Genomic DNA, 16,701 nt, shown 5'->3' with positions numbered 1-16,701 from the left:
GGAAGTCATGGTTTGAATGAAACTAAAAATACAGACTTGCCTTTCCTTTCAAAATATTTTGAAATGTGTTTATGTTGAATGTAAGACATACAACATACACAGATACATTTTCCCAGAGGCTCACCGTGTGTGGACGTGTGTAGTGGACATAATGAGAAGTATTGAGGAGCACATTACCCCGTGACGTGAACACCACCATGGGGGATGTAAGCAGGGACGAAGAAGGATGGGAGGTGTTCTGATTTTTCCACATCCCCGCTGGGCACCTACATCTCCAGCATTTTATCTGAGCCAATCTGCTGGAAAAGAAGCTTTGGAAAATAAGCTTTGGCTTCTTCTGCACCACGGGCCAAAAAATCATTTCCTCCTATTTATTTTAGCTCACTGCATGTGAATGTAAAAAATACAAAAATTATTAGATTTTAGCACCTGTTGTTCACGTGTTTACTTTTGTAATTGTTAAGTGCTGGATTTAAAATGATTAATCCAACTTGAAATCTCTTTAATAAAGACATTTCCACGAAATTAATATTTATTAAAGCCTCACCCAACACAAAGAGATGAATAAAGACTGTGCAAATGAGATTAAACTCTTGAGCATCTTGAGAAATGTGTTCCCAGTCAAAGTTTGAATGAGTTCACTTCTGGCTTTCCTCCACATCCCCACACCCATAATCTGGAACATTGTAAAGGAAACCTAAAGGAACAAAACAAATGCTGTTTTCATTATTATGATGTATAAACACACACATGAGAGTGCTTTGGAACGTATAATAAAGCATAAACCAAGGTTTGTATTGAAGCTGGAGTAGTGTGGCTGATTTCCTCCATCTCTGTTTGTGTGGCGGAGATATTAAGACGATGAGCAAACGTTAAATACAGCTTAAAAACGCCCAGGGCCTCGACAGGGTAGCAAGAAAACAAAGATTTTGAATACAGTAACATTTAACAAGCGAGACGGCTGGCTGTGTGTGTTAGTTAAAGCAAACGTGTTTACACTTATCATTAACCTGTCGGTATGTTATTTTAGACATTGGGAAGCTAAATTTCCCTTAGGGACCTACAGTGTGCAGGTATGGAGGCTTATGTGTGTGTTTGTCCTATTTCACCCTGTGTATGTGTATGCATGTAGGCGTGTGCGAGCAGCTGCAAAAATAGTAGTAATTTATAAGCACCGGTTGGCCTGTTAACAAAACGATGGATGGCAGAGCACTTTAGGTACTGGATGTCATTCTGTCAGCCTCAAATAGCACTTGACTTGACCATGTAACACAGGCATAATAGCAGTCTGGCTACAGACATGAGATATCAGGAAATGGCATTGATCATGCAATTTATTGTGAGAAATATTTACTGTCTTTAAATATGCATTACTTCCACTCACACAGTCTGTTATTTAAATACAGTACTGTTCAAAAGTATAGGGTAAGCTGAACAAAATGTTGTTTCTCATGATAAATATAAATGTTTTAATTAAAAGATATAAATTTTTTTTCTAAAATACTTATTTTGAGACACAAAATGTATATATATATATATATATATATGTTGTTAGCAATTGTATTTGACTATTAAAATTACAAAGTCAGATGTCATAATAGAATACAATGTCTTCCAAATCAATTATCCATAAGAGATTGTCAGAATTTTATCGTATCATAAGACCAGATGATTCGTCTAATAATCTCCTCTGGATTCAGTATTCATACTAGAAAAATGCACAACTTCCATAAAAAAACATTTTTTATTATTTTAATTTTTTCAAATTACACAAAATAAAATTAATACATGTAAAATGTAAATTAAATAAACCATAATAAATGGTTAAATAAACGCAAAATAATCGTACAACTTTGTATCACTTTCAGACAAACAATCTGCCACTACAATTTTAGACACAAGATGGCGCAAACACTAGAGTACATGAAGTTACGTTCATTGAGGAATACTCGCGTACTGCATAATGTAGAAACTGTATACTTCCTGCTATCTTAAACAGTATGTAAACTAGACATTTAGTGAGTAGCTTGCTAATTTGTTATCATCAAACAACCTCACCTTATAAACAAGTTGTAGTTGTGTCAATGTATCATTACATCGATAAATATGCCTTCAGTTCTATCATGGAAATAGAAAATATAGACCAGCTACTGCCACCTTATGGTGTTTGCTGGGTTTAATTATATGGCTATTCAATTGAACATAGTCAATAAATTGTTACAGTGTCTATATCCATATCTTTCAGTTCTATTATCTTTCAGACCATAAAGAGAAGCATAAACAGCAAATTATAGCCTACTGACAGGGACTGATGATGGATTCACAATGTATGACATCAAACCAGAGCTGTTAATAATTGGTATTTAAAACTCAACCACTTGCTTGTCAACACATACATTCTTGTAGGCAGACACAAGTCAAAACATATAAAAGATGGATAGTGTGGCTAATGATAAGTTGTCAGCAATGACATGCACTCTCAGAAAAAAAAGGTACATGAAGGTTCAAAAGTTGTCACTGGGCGGTACCCTTTTTAAAAGTACACTTTTGTACCTACATCAAAGGTACATATCTGTGCCTAAATGGTACATATTAGGACATTTTTTCTACAGTTGAGTTGATACTTAGGTACTTGTATTTTGTAATAATATCATCATGTATTTGCCTGTACAAAATTCTTAAAACGTTATAGATTTAAATTCAATTGAATATGAACATTTTGTGCTTTTACTGTGAGGAAAATGTGTCTCAACTGAACAAGAATAAACAAACACGAATTTCAGTTTATATCTGTAATAATATGTTCTGATAAGTCGATTTGAGTTTCACTTTTACAATCTCTGTTCTGTCTACTAAAATTCAATTCAATTCACGTTTATTTATATAGCGCTTTTCACAATTGGTAATTATTTCAAAGCAGCTTTACATTAAAAGAAGTAGGGGAAACACAGAAAAATCGACAGACAATATAAGTAGCAAAATACAGCAGCTATGAATAAAAATGCCTGTCTTAAAGGCTCGGCAGCACTGCAATGTGTACATTCACCAGTAGATGGTGCGAGTGTTACATTGTCAGGTCAGCAGGTGTTTAAAAATAATGGTTTGAAGTATTGAAATGGCATTGATATGTATACACAACTTATATAATATTACATATAGGTCATTATGTGTACATTATAGATTTCTATTTTCACCATATTTATGTTTTTGTATTTTATAACTTTTTCTATGATGTTTATTCCATGCACAGTTTGCTGACCAGATCAACATTACACTGCTGGTTGTATCCTGTATGTGACAAATAATTTTAAGAATTTTTACAATTTTGTTTAGTTAGCTACAATTAAAATGAAAAACATTGCTCCATAGCGCCCCCTCAGACGGATCTCACGCTCTTATTATCCGGAGGGAGAGAGAGAGAGGGAGAAAGAGCCGCACCACCACTACATTGTTTCAATCCTCCCATTTCCTGCAACACAACACTTGTATGTCTCGTTTGAAGGGTATGCAGCATTACCGTTTAACACTGCACCTTACCTGCTACCAGGACGCTGACAGCAAGGAAAATATAAAGGTAAGCTACTTTAACTCGCTTTGATCGAAGTAATGAACATGTTCCGGGTAAATCATGCTACACTATTAAATCGTGAGAAATGAAAGCACGATCATGTTCTGTAATCATATTTAAATAATATAAAACATAAAGACGCGTGTTTTATAGCCATTTGTAATTTTAAGCAAGGTTTCACACACCATTTCCTCAGTGTGATCTAGTATTTGTCGTTTTGTTTGCCGTGGTGAATACCGGGCTTACGTATGATCAAGTGCAGTTCCTTACATACACGCACGCACGCGTACGCACACACAACGCAGCGCAGCGTTCTCTTGGCAACGCCAAGCAAGCGCTGTTGACGGTCGCTCGTTCACTTCGCTTTCATGCACGACAAATCTGCGCAAAACCACTCTTGCCTTCTCCCTTGTAGTGTTTATTAGTTTTGACCCACTGGTTAAACCGCTTGAGCGCGCACACACAAAGATTGATGTTCGTTATAGGTTTGGGTCTCATAAAAGCACGCGCGAGGTTTTATGCCGTTGGAGACGCGGAAAATTTACGCACGACTGGGACTTGGCGTTTCCAATTCTGTTTGTGTATCTCTCTCTGTAGCGTGAATATGAGAGGGGCTCGCCGCAAACTGTCATGAGGTTGACAGAGATGGGCTGCTGATTTGGGAATCCCGGAGCGCAGGAAGCACCCAGCAGCACCATGACTGTTTTCAACCAGGAGAATGTGGAGGATTATTATGAGATTGGAGACGAGCTCGGGAGGTATGTGATGTTTTTTTAAACAGATTTGGGGCGTAGTGTGAAATCTGTTCAATGTAGTTGGCTTTATTGGTATGGCAGGTTGTGTTGTACATTTCATAGTTCATTTTGAATGCATCTAATCCTAAATTGTTTAATTAACATGCACACAATCATTGAATTGCATTTATTGATTTATGGGGTTCAGATAGTTGATGAAGGTCCAGTGTGTAGATTTCTCTTCAAGAAAGCCTAACTTGACAGGCTGATCGAGACAAATTGGTTTAGCCTGCTATGCTTTGACTCACTGACAATTAGATTTTCACTTTATTATTTGACTGTTAAAGACATCCTGCCACTGACTAATATAATGTTGCACAGTACCTTATAGCTTCTGACCAGTTAATTTTAGTGCTAGTCTATGCATTGACTTAGGGAAACATCAGTTGTGCACTTGTAATATTTTGCTTAACTTCATGACCGACGGTGATGGATGGATGTTCCTTTGAACTGGTTTTCATGAGAAGACAGATTTGTAGATTCTCTTTGACTGGTGTGTCCTTGTGTTGGGGGGTGCATGGGGTGATAAATCACCACGCACATTTGGATGAGTATCCTCCTTGTGTGGGTTGGGGGAAATTAGGGTTCTTTTGTATTTAGGAGAAAAAATATATGTTAGTGCTTACATAATCTATAGGATGCTTAAGTCTGTTGTATAACGCATCATGAGGGGCATTTGAATAAAATGTTTTAAGTTCTTATCTAATGATTCTGACCACCATCATCTACCAGATGGTGTGCTTGCGTTAAAGACTGTAGCTGACAATTTTACTTGTTTCTGAATTAAACTGCTTTTGCGATAGAGAAAGAAGGAATCAGTATTGTTTTACTAGTAACTGAGCTTTAAGAATTGTTTGTAGATTTATATTGGTTGTTTGGAAAAGAGTCTGTGTATATTCATGAGGATTGATTGCATGATACAATCTTGGCAGGTTTTCATTGATCACCATTTAGTACAATTATAACCTTTTCTTTTTCTTGGCAATTTTGTCATTAGCAACTTTGATTGACTACACATGTACGATATTTGTGTGATGTGTCCTTTACATATTCAAAATTATTTGAATAGTATTGAAGATAGAACATTTAAATATTATGGTTTCTCTATGACAACGTTATGACTAGTTATTAGGTTTAGCAGGTGTATGCACCAACTTACTACTGACATTGGGCAGTAAATAGATTGCATCTTGTTGATGCTATATATGGCTTTCAAAACAAAGTTTATAAAGAAAACCGTTTGATACCACCGACCACAATGTTTTAAGATCTCCATGGAGAACATTTTAAGTTCTCCATAACAAAAACAAATCATTATTAACTATTATTCAATGACATGCCTTATTGAAATGTGAAGAAAGCCCCCCCCCCAGCACTGAAGCGGTAAATAGCCTCACATCATACGGTGCTTGCATCCTACTCTGGCTGAGGTTAAACACACAGACCCTCTTGATGGGGCTTATGGGCTCTGGCCCATGCAATCTCTTAAGTGAGGAGGTTTCACTTTTCTTCTGATGAGAACTGCTCCGGGTGGTCTTCCTCAGAATAGGAAGAACAGTGGTCTGTTGGCTTACATGTAATTTAAAGATGGGAAACATAGCTGCTGTCACTGACTTTGTGGATCACAGAACTGCAAAAATGATAACAGTTTTTTGAACATCCCCCACATCTGCCATTAGAGAAACAACCAACGATTCTTGAACCATAGTCACTTCTTTTAGTCAAAGTTTCTATGCCGGGATAATCAAACAAACACTAATGTTTTGACAACACCACAGTCTTTAAACTTTACCAGGAAATCAAGTTGCTTTTTTTGCATACCTGCAAACCTGTAGTGGAGTAGACCTGCTGATCTGCTTGAAGATGTCACAGTTGACATATTTTGCATTATGTTTTGTAATTTCTACAGTTAATGCAAACCTGCAGCTAGTCAGGTTGCCACTGTAACGCTGATTTTTCATATTAAAGAGAAGCAGAATGTGTTGTGCTCAAGAAAAAGCTTACATGAATCTCTGGATGAATACTTCCTGGATGGGGTCCTATCACTTTTAAAACTTTATTCACACTTGATGCCATATTCATTTGACATGTAGCGTATATTACCGAACATCCTTTGAAGAGCGTTTGTATGTCAGTCTGTCTGTTTCTTGTGGAATAAATCCTTCAACCCAATTTTTGAATATCTTACATCTGATTTAGCACGAACGCTACATTGTTTTCAGGAAAGATATCCTTTAACTGTTTCTCTATTACATTATGTCTCGTGGACGCACCATAAGCTAGTTGTCCTTTGACTAATTAGTTCCTCTTTGTGTAGATCTGCTCTGGCTGTTTGTGTGAAAAGGGTCTTGCAGCTTTTTCCCGGAGAGGCAGTGCTTCTTCACCACACCACCTGACCATGTTTTGAAGAGCGTCAGAGAACTTGTTGAAAATTGTGATGCTAATGAGAATCCTGTTACAAAAACTAAGTTCTTAAGCAGGTTTGAGTAGGACCACTTTAACAATTGCCCCACCCCCTCATAATGCTATGCAGAATATGCAGGATGTTTGGTGTTGGCCTATATTTGTGCCCTAGTGAAAAGGCTGCTGGTGTATGGTGGTGTGACCGGGGTCAGAATGAACTTTGATATATACTGAATCTTATCTTATCAGCTGTAATGTTAGGATGTTTTAGCGTTTCGTTTTCTCTGCTTTGTGTGGACAGCATTTTCTGATTTGGTGAGTTTGTTTGAAGCATTCCAAATAAAGTGGATTGTTGCACACCATCCCTCGACTGCTGAAATGAAAGTCTAAACAAAAATCTTAAATGCATATTTGCAAGTGCTCTATAAAGAGAGCCTAACTTCAAATATTTCATGTTTATGCATTTGACAGGTTTTATCCAAAGTTACTGAGCTGCTGGCAGGTGTTAATTTCCCACCCTGGGTGTGGCTGTACCTGAGACCCCCGGTATCATGCTCAAGTATAATGGTGTAAATAGCCAGACGAACAAAACTACTAGGTCTAGTACTTCACTATGGCTGCTCGCCCATTTGTGTGTGCAGTGAGTGATGTTTGGGTGTCTCTAGTGAAGCCTAATAAGATCTGTGGGGGTGAAAGTGTGAGAATGTGTATGAGATCAGAGAGTTTGTGAGCGAGCGCGCCAGGAGGGTCCCGGTACACTGCAAGACAATCCTGCTGCGAAGTAATCGCCCTGACCAGTGAAGTATGCGTAAAACAAGAGCGAGAAAGAGAGACAGAGAGAGAGAGAAGCTTTTTCCTTGTTTGGCACAATGAATGCTCCCTCCAAACCAACCTTAGCTTGGGCATTCTGCATAATACAAAGGTTAAACCGGCCACATTTGACCACAGCATGTTAATCAGTGGCAATAGAAAGCCATTGTTAGTCACTGACAAAATGTGCCATATTTTTTCCATATGCATTAATGGATGTGATTAATTAAATGTGCTTATTTCAACATTGTTAATTCATTTATTCAGAATTCGTAAAGAGCACCCATTGTCCGATTCACATTTTTACATTTCCTTTGATGTGTAAGTGTGTGTTAGTACATGTTAACAATATGCAAAAGGTACAAACCCCAAAGTAAACGATGATGCGAGTTATCGTCTCCAATGTAAATCGCTTTTCTTGATCTACAACAAACACATGGATTGTAGGCAACAGTTTACTTCCTGGGATTGGTGATGTAGACAAGACCGACATTCCTCCCGCTTCGGACGTGTAAGTTCACTCCAGTTAGCATTGCATTGTGACAAATCTTTCAAACAAATAGTAAGGAGCGTCACATTTCCGGCTGACATCAGAGGTATTCAGGCCAATCACAACGTACAGGTTAGCTGGCCAATCAGGGACACAGAGCTTTTCAAATCTGTGCGTTTCAGGAAGAAAGTGTAATCTGGAGCTACAAAAATGTACGGTATGTTGAAAATAATGTGGTTTTTTTTATCCATAAACCATGCAAACACATTGTATTGTACCAAATACACAAAATACTTTTTTTAGCATTGAAACAGGTGCTCTTTAAAACTGCATGCCAGCACTAGAAATGTTGGAAAAGTTGTTCAATTATTGCATTTCTGATTGGTTGCTCATGTCAATGTTGTGCATGTGGATGCTAAGTGAAACTATGTAGTGCGTCATGCTTGCTGGTGGCCTGTGTTGGCAGGTGTGCATGCACAAAGAGATATTTGTATATAGTAACCTGATTTTATTTTGCGGCACTCCTTGACAGCTAATTTGCTAGACATTGAGTGCTGTGTGTGACCCAAGGAACACCCATACTGATGAATGTATGCCTGGAATATGCCTTGAATAACAGCATTTACAAAATGCATGAACGTAAATAGATTATGCATGAAATTTATTTGATCTAATAGTATCTAAATTGCATTCTGCAAGTGCTTCTTAAATTTTTCACAGATTTTTTTATAATTAGAGTTTTTCCTAACCTCTTACTTTTTTTTACCTTTGCAACAAAAGCTCAGTTACTGTATAACATGCTGAGATCTTTACCAATGTGGGTAATTATAGTTTGCAATTCACGCTGGAGTTAATATCCCACATTGTTGTCATACACACAGGAGACCCGTTTCAGAGTCTAGAATGAGTTGCTTTACAATGATTTGTTTTTAATTTGCACCCCCAACACTTTTATTCTTTAGTGCCTGATTTATGATGCAGTCACCATAATAATTGTGTGCATCAGTCATGGTGTAATTATTTAGCCTGTTGTTAAAATATGTATAGGATTATAAGATATCCCTGTAGCATGTGCAAATAATATCACACACATCAGGATTCTCAATAGAGCACCACTGGGATTGATATTCCGATCTTGGAGTAAGAAAATGGCTTGACCAAAATCTGTGATACAGCATTTCCTGTGGCACATTTGTGAATATTCAGCTATAAATTTGTGTGAACAGGTTATGAATTCTCCTCACACGTTTTCAGGGCGCTATAGCACTGTTAATGCTGTTGCTAAGCTACTGGCAAAGTGATGCCGTGGAAGGAATTCAGACTCTCTGTGCTGGTTATCAAGTGCTTTTCCTTATTCCTTGTACATCTTTGTTAATGCCTTGTTGATCATTTTGCTCATCCTTTAGTTTTGTGAACTCCCTTCACACAAAGTATTTGCCCCCTATTAATTGTGGCAAGAGATATTTTGTCACAGATATTTCATATCTTTGTTATAGTTAATGATGGCTAATCACTTTTATATATATTCTTCCTTATAATTGAAGATAATTATGGGAGGGGGTGAGTTATTGTATTCAAAGTAACGTTACTACTAAACATACAGAATCTACCTTTCAACAGTTAGGCCTATGTTTTGACAGTAAGCAGTACTTGTCGAAACCAGGTGAATGTCAGTTTCTGTCTACATTAGGGCATTCGGAAGATAAGGCCCATAGCAGACTTCAGGTCTCCTCCCCTGGGTTGCTATGGGAACCACCCATTTATCCACTTCTTTCCAGGCGTAGCTATCAGTTAGACTTGGTCATCTGTGCGAGGCTTCCTCCATTAGCAACGCTCCGGTAAATGAGTTCTGATTGACTGAATGTGAAACACAGAGTAAAAGTCCTTCATGCTTATAGGAGAAAGTGAATTAATCCGACAAAGCTGGTTTTATGATTGGTTCCACCAAAATGATTGAATTACAAATTAGACCTTGTGTTTAAGCTGAATTTTAAGAGAGGACTGATGTTTAGTAATGGTTACTTCAGACCGAGTCATAGACTTTTGCTCCCAGTGCATCCAGACAGTGTGTTCTTTGTAACTTTAAATCCTCTGAAAAGGACAAAATTACATTCCATTGACATGTCAAATACCTTTCTAGACAGATCAAAGAGAAATGATGTGGTACCTTAAAGTGAAGTGTGCAATTTCTGCATCACTAGTGGCACTAAACGATATTACAAAAATAATTGTTGTACATCAAACTGCTTTTAATTGAACAAATATGTAGTCGTCTTTCACCAAACTTTTGGTTGAGGCAATATTGCAGTCAAAAATGTATTTTACATATACATTCTTTAATGCTGCTGGTAGTTTACACACTTGACACTAGTGTGCTGTAAGTGTTTTTTAAATACATCAAGATTTCCCTGCTACCTATTATTTGCATTTGGGATCACAAGTGAACGGGAGGACACATTCATGTACACCTGGTATTTTAATCCGTCTCTTTCGTCCACTTTCGGCTAGTGATAGACCGATATATCGGGCCGATATTTGCAAGTTTTATGTGTATCGGCATCGGCTGATACATGGCTTCCGTGTTCGCCGATTTGTTTCCGGCATTATTTACAGACAGAGTGCTGGAAGCCGGAAGCGATTGCAGGTCATATGACTAAAAACAACCAACCTTTCCATGACAACATCGAAAGCTCGGCCTAACAGCTGATCATAACTGCACAAAGCTGATTTTTATTTCTCATCTCTATGGGGCAGTTTCCCGGACAGGGATTAGACTAGTCCTAGACTAAAATAAATGTAAGAACTGTCCAAACCGATAACATCTCTTTTTAACAACATTCCATTGTTTAACATAATTTTTATGATGTAAATTGAGTGAGCAAAAGCACTATCGGCTCCAAATATCGGCTCAAGAAAATCGGCAGCCTGTATCGGTCATCGGTTAAGGCTGATGAAACAAAAATCTTTATCGGCATCGGGACTGAAAAATCCATATCGGTCGATCCCTACTTTTGGCCACTTCTGTCCTGATATTCTGAAAGGGTGGTTTGTGGGCGAGTACCTCTGTTTTCAGTTAAACGCGAGCGGGAAAAGTGACGGTTTAAGTTGACGCGCTCTAATATTATGTCAGAAATTGATGAAATAAGCTCGCACAACTTTCACACGCGCACAGAATTAAACAAAAGTGGCGGAAATCAGCTGCTTTAGTTTTTTTCAATGAAAACCTAAAAATTGCCCTGAACAACGTGGGTTCGCACCAGAAGTCATGACCAATAGAAAAACATTGCGCTTGTACATCACATAAGATCAATAGGCAGAGAGTAGGCATTCTTATGTGGCTGATTGCAATTCAAGAGCTTTCTCTGATATTACCAATCAATTGATGAAATAAGCTCGCGCAGCTTTCATACGCTGAATTAAACTAAAGTGGCGAAAATCAGCTGCTTTAGTTTTTTTCAATGAAAGCCTAAAAGTCGCCCTGAACAACGTGGGTTCGCACCAGAAGTCATGACCAATATAACATTATGCTTGTACATCACATAAGATCAATAGGCAGAGAGCAGGCCTTCTTATGTGGCTGTTCGCAATTCGTTAGAATGTGTTTTCAACCACCTCTGAATGTGGTCGAAAGTGGATGAGTTAAAAACGCTTTACACCTGTATTTACCATCGTTCACTACTGATCCAATCGACCAAAATGCATATTAAAGGGAACCTATGGGGTTAGCTTTATTCCTTTAAAGGTTCTCTAAGCGAATTGACGCGTTTTAGACCATAAAACATTTTTTGTTACATACCGGAAACATCTCCTCACTATCTGCTTGCTGCCTGTCCGCTGATCAAACTGTAAAAAAACGCGATCTCTGTAGACAGCCCAGGCTTCACAAACGGCAATATCAACATAGTGGCCAAACTTAGCAGCACAAAACAAAACAAAGTATTCCAGCCAATAAACGACAAAAAGGATTTGGGGGTGGGGGTTGGGCGCATTCATGAAAGCAAGGAAGGGAGGGGGAGGAGTTAGCTACGCTCCGTCTGTTTGAAAACAGTTCAAAAGTCAACAATAACTAACGTCTCGCAGATTCGCTTAGAGAGCCTTTAACTCTAGCTTAAAGGGTAAGCTGGCCAATCAGGGACACAGATCAAGCCATTGTACAAAATCAGTGCATTTTAGGAAGACGGGGGGATATCTGGAGCTAGAAAAATGTACACAGTGTTTTTAACCATAAACCACGCAAACAAATTGTATTATACCAAATACACAAAATAACGTTGTTTTTAGCAATGAAATAGGTCCTCTTTAATACCAAGAGGAACAGCCTCTAGTGCCACATTTACACTGCCTGTTGAAGTGACTCAATTCCAATTTTTTGTGACACAGTGACATGGATCGGATATGAACCACAGACGTGTGTATGCAGAATTAAAGGGCATAGATTCCCCTTTTAAAAGATGCAAACAGGTTGTCAAAAAGTGAATATAGTCAACAAATCAGAATTAGGCAAGATCTGCAGTGTAAATCCAGCCTAGGTGTCACTAAAAGATGTTTCTGAAAAATCACAAAATATTTACCTAAAACTAAGGAGAACAGCCCAGCCAATCAGTAAATGCTTTTAGTCTCTGCGTATTAATGTGGTTGGATTGCCTGACTTTTAAGAGAGAGGTCATGCGTTTGAGGTTCCCTAAATGTTGAAACAAAGTTTACAAAATTTACATATTCTTATCATGAATCTTATTTGTATTTCTTTTTTTCTTATTACTCATGCAAAAGGAAGTTTTACCTTCAAGTTAGGTTAACGAATAGAGAAGTCCTGAGAAGAGAGGTAAACATTTCTGTTAATGCATACTTATAAAACCATGAAAAAGTTATTGACGAAAAACAAAGAGAAGTTAAAAGGTTTCACATGAAGTTACCATTTTGTTTTTTTTCCTTTGATTAAATCTGACAGTTTCAGTTCCTTAGATGATATTTGTTTTGGTAATCCGGAGAGCCATGAATAAGCTTATGTTGTATTGCTACACCAGCAATGACACGCATTTGGAAAACTCAGTTCCTGTTTTTGTTGCGCTACATAATACCCATACCCATATGTCTTAAATAAATTGATTTTATTTACAAATACCGTATGTGTAAACATATTTTTTATGAATTGTCTTCATTACCCTATTTATTAGAATAAGTTATTTTTGAATAATTTTGACTGAAGTCAGCTCAAGATGTTTCTGGGTCTTTCGATTTCTAATTTATGTCAGCTTTTGTTTCTATCCATATGTATATGCGTTCCATTACTAACATGATGTATGCAATTATTTTGCAAGCTGTTTTGCAATTTTTCTGTTTAAAATAATAATTTCAAGTATCATACCATACTAATAAACTTGCCGTATTTGTTGCTTTCAAGTCATACTTTCAGTGGCAACATTGTTCTGGTCACTTCCAATGCAAATATGGTGTTATCTGCATTGCCCTAGAGTTTCCCTGTACTCCATCCAGCAATTAAAAGTATATTTGAACTTTGTTTTTTGTGGCCGACTGTAGAATGAGTTGTGTTATATATGTTATACACAGAATATGATGAAGGGAACTGACAAGCACTAGCCTAAATGTTATGCAGTAAGATTGCCTCTACTGATCCTACAGACACAAACCCAGACACTCTTCCTTTAAACCTCCAATATCCTCGGCTCAAACCTCAGTGTGTGTCAGCTCTACTACCACAGCTCTGTTTCCTTGGTTACTCTGTGTGGAGATATTGCATAACGTGTGCAGTTTGGGTGCTAAAGATTAGTGGGCTCTGTTCTCTCTGAACTGTCCACCCACATTCATTTTTTACTAATGAACCAGTATGACTCACATAGACAAATGATCATTCCAAAATCTGCACATCTAAACAGGCTAATTTCTTGGGTTAAGATATGTAGTTATGTGCCCAGCCCACTATTGCCATAATATATATGTGAGTTATCTACGAAACCGCATGCCTTGAATATTTCTCATATGGCAACTGATACTTGTTGACAGATGTTTACATTTTGTTGAATATTTATGATGAACATTGAGAAAAAAGTATGATCGAGTAAACTTAACAGTTTTTTTTTTTTTTTTCAATTTTTCAGAATCTTTTATGTTTGTTTTTTGTGGGACAGCACAAGCAAGGTTTATTTATCTACTTTTGGACCAGACCATTCAAGATAAAAAGGCATAGGCGGCGATTTTTTTTTGCCAGTGGGTGCTTTGCGAAATGTTATACAACACTTAGGTTGCTTGGCAACGGCAGACGTTACGGGAGTGTCCAAGTGCTTTGGAAAGAAGCAGGAATAGCATCGCGGATGCGTTTTCTGCATGGTTTAAGATGTAAAATGCGAAGGGCCCCTTATTTATCAAAACATTGTAGACAACTTGCGAGATCCAGCAATCAGAGAGGCTCCCAAGTTTCAAAAGTGTTTTTGATTAAAACTAATTAAGCATTTCTGCCATTTTTCTGTGGGTGCTCGGCCATTTCGGGATCGGAAACAAAACCCAAACAAAATTATTTTCACCAACAACAAAAAAAAGAGTATCTTAGATATTTTTTCATTTACTTCAAGTTTATCAAGCAAGTATTACTAAATTATTTAATTTAATAATTTATGCAAAAGTTCTAATTTCTTTTTGACACTGACACTATTTCAGACTCCATTCACCCCAATGCAATAACTGTTTATCCATTCAGCCGATCTCTGGGTCTGGCGGTACCACTTTTTTAGCATAGCTTAGCATTATCCATTGAATCTATTTAGACCATAGCATCACGCTCAAAAATGACCAAAGAGTTTCGATATTTTTCCTATTTAAAACTTGACTCTTCTGTAGTTCCATCGTGTACTAAGAACAACGGAAAATTAAAAGTTGCCATTTTCTAGCCAGATATGGCTAGGAACTATACTCTCATTTTTGCGTATTTATTAAGGACTTTGCAGCACACATTACGGCAGCAGCCGAAAATAGTCCCCTTTTTCTCTCTAACCATTTAGACAGAAAAACTTATTCTATGGCATCATGAAGCACCTTTATTTGTAATAGTGTAGAGAGCATTTGATTGGACAGAAAATTTGATGAGAAGCTTGATGAGAAATTTAATCAGTGTTTTCATTTATTCGGTCAAACACTAAAAAATGCCTTTTTACCTATTTTTGCCAAATTATTTAATTGTCAAACATTTGGTTCATCCCATGTAACAAACTCTAAATATGCTTTTATCTTCTAAATGCGAATTTTGTCAGCATTTAGGAGGACCATACTTAAGCCTAACATATTTATACTAAAAGGAACAGGTTTAAATTTGATTTCACGGGAACTTTAACTGGTAAGCCAAACAGTCCCACTCCAAACAAGGTTGCCAGTCGCTGGTCGGAATGCACAAACAAATAGCATTCTTTTTAAAGGGCCACCGAGCAGAACAATGTTTATGCTTTTCTGAGAAGTCAACGTGCTACTAATGCTTTAAACCAAATTTGTGATCCTACACTAAAGTTAGGATCAAAACAGTGAGCCAAGAACAGTAAAAGTGATTTTGTTAAATGTTAACAAATCAATGAAAGAGGTGCATTTGATTGCTGGAAACTTGGCAGATTGCCTAGAAGTCCAACAGCCTGCACTTTTCACACTGTTTTAAAATCACTCTATTGATCGAACAGTGAGCTTTCACTTTAATATACACAAACTCTTTGCATGCATGTAGTCAGCATTTTTCAGTCATTCACCTTGCAATTTTTGCTGTTTTAACATGTCTCTTTTAGACAGTAATGCTGAGTAAGCATGTTTCTGTAAGTCTGATGGATGGCTACATAAAAGTTGGTTGCACTATGTTTTCTGATGACTGATAACCAAGATTATGCATACATTTCATTAAATACTAAAATGTAAGAAATATCAAATATAGCAACAAAACAGTGAACTAGTTCAATATAGGGCTAGAGTATTCAAAATAAATAAATAAATGATTTACTGCAATATCACATTTTGGTTTGTTTGATATTGCATTTGCATTTAGTCATTTATTGTACCCATATTTTCCTGGGTGGGCATTAAAGGGTCACTCTACTTTTTTTGAAAATAGGCTCATTTTCCAGCTCCCCTAGAGTAAAACATTAGATTTTTACCGTTTTGGAATCCATTCAATCCGATTAGACCATAAGCATCGTGCTCAAAAATGACCAAAGAGTGACGATATTTTTCATATTTAAAACTTGATTCTGGTGTAATAATCAAGGACTTTGCTGGCGTACTATGGCTGCAGCAGATGCAATGATATTACGCAGCGCCCCAAAATAGTCCCCAGCTATTGAAAGATACCAAGGGGACTATTTTCAGGCACTGCGTAATATCATTGCACCTGCTGCAGCCTTGGTACGTCTGATATTTCGTTGTTCTTAGTACACGATGTAACTACAGAAGAGTCAAGTTTTAAATAGGAAAAATATCGAAACTCTTTGTTCATTTTTGAAAGCGATGCTAATGGTCTAATCAGATTCAATGGATTATGCTAAGCTATGCTAAAAGCGGTACCACCAGACCCAGCTAGAAAATGAGCCTATTTTCAAAAAAGTGGAGTGTCCCTTTAATAATAACCTCCTCTAGAGAAACTTGTACCAGTG

General features: G+C 37.3%; 1 protein-coding gene across 1 annotated transcript in view; it reads left to right on the top strand.

The window, feature by feature from the left end:
* The first annotated feature begins 3,408 nt into the window (after positions 1-3,408).
* dapk1 (death-associated protein kinase 1) overlaps positions 3,409-16,701 on the top strand; it is an 86,469-nt gene continuing 73,176 nt past the window's right edge. Inside the window, exons 1-2 of the mRNA XM_065267241.2 lie at positions 3,409-3,574; positions 4,166-4,326. Coding sequence (XP_065123313.2) covers positions 4,265-4,326 — 62 coding nt within the window. The 5' untranslated portion in view covers positions 3,409-3,574; positions 4,166-4,264. The remainder of the gene's footprint in view (positions 3,575-4,165; positions 4,327-16,701) is intronic.

The sequence above is a fragment of the Paramisgurnus dabryanus genome, chromosome 5 (assembly GCF_030506205.2).
Source record: "Paramisgurnus dabryanus chromosome 5, PD_genome_1.1, whole genome shotgun sequence".
Lineage (NCBI taxonomy): Eukaryota > Metazoa > Chordata > Actinopteri > Cypriniformes > Cobitidae > Paramisgurnus > Paramisgurnus dabryanus.
Note: the sequence above shows the minus strand (reverse complement) of the source record. Positions and strands in the feature narration are given on the sequence as shown.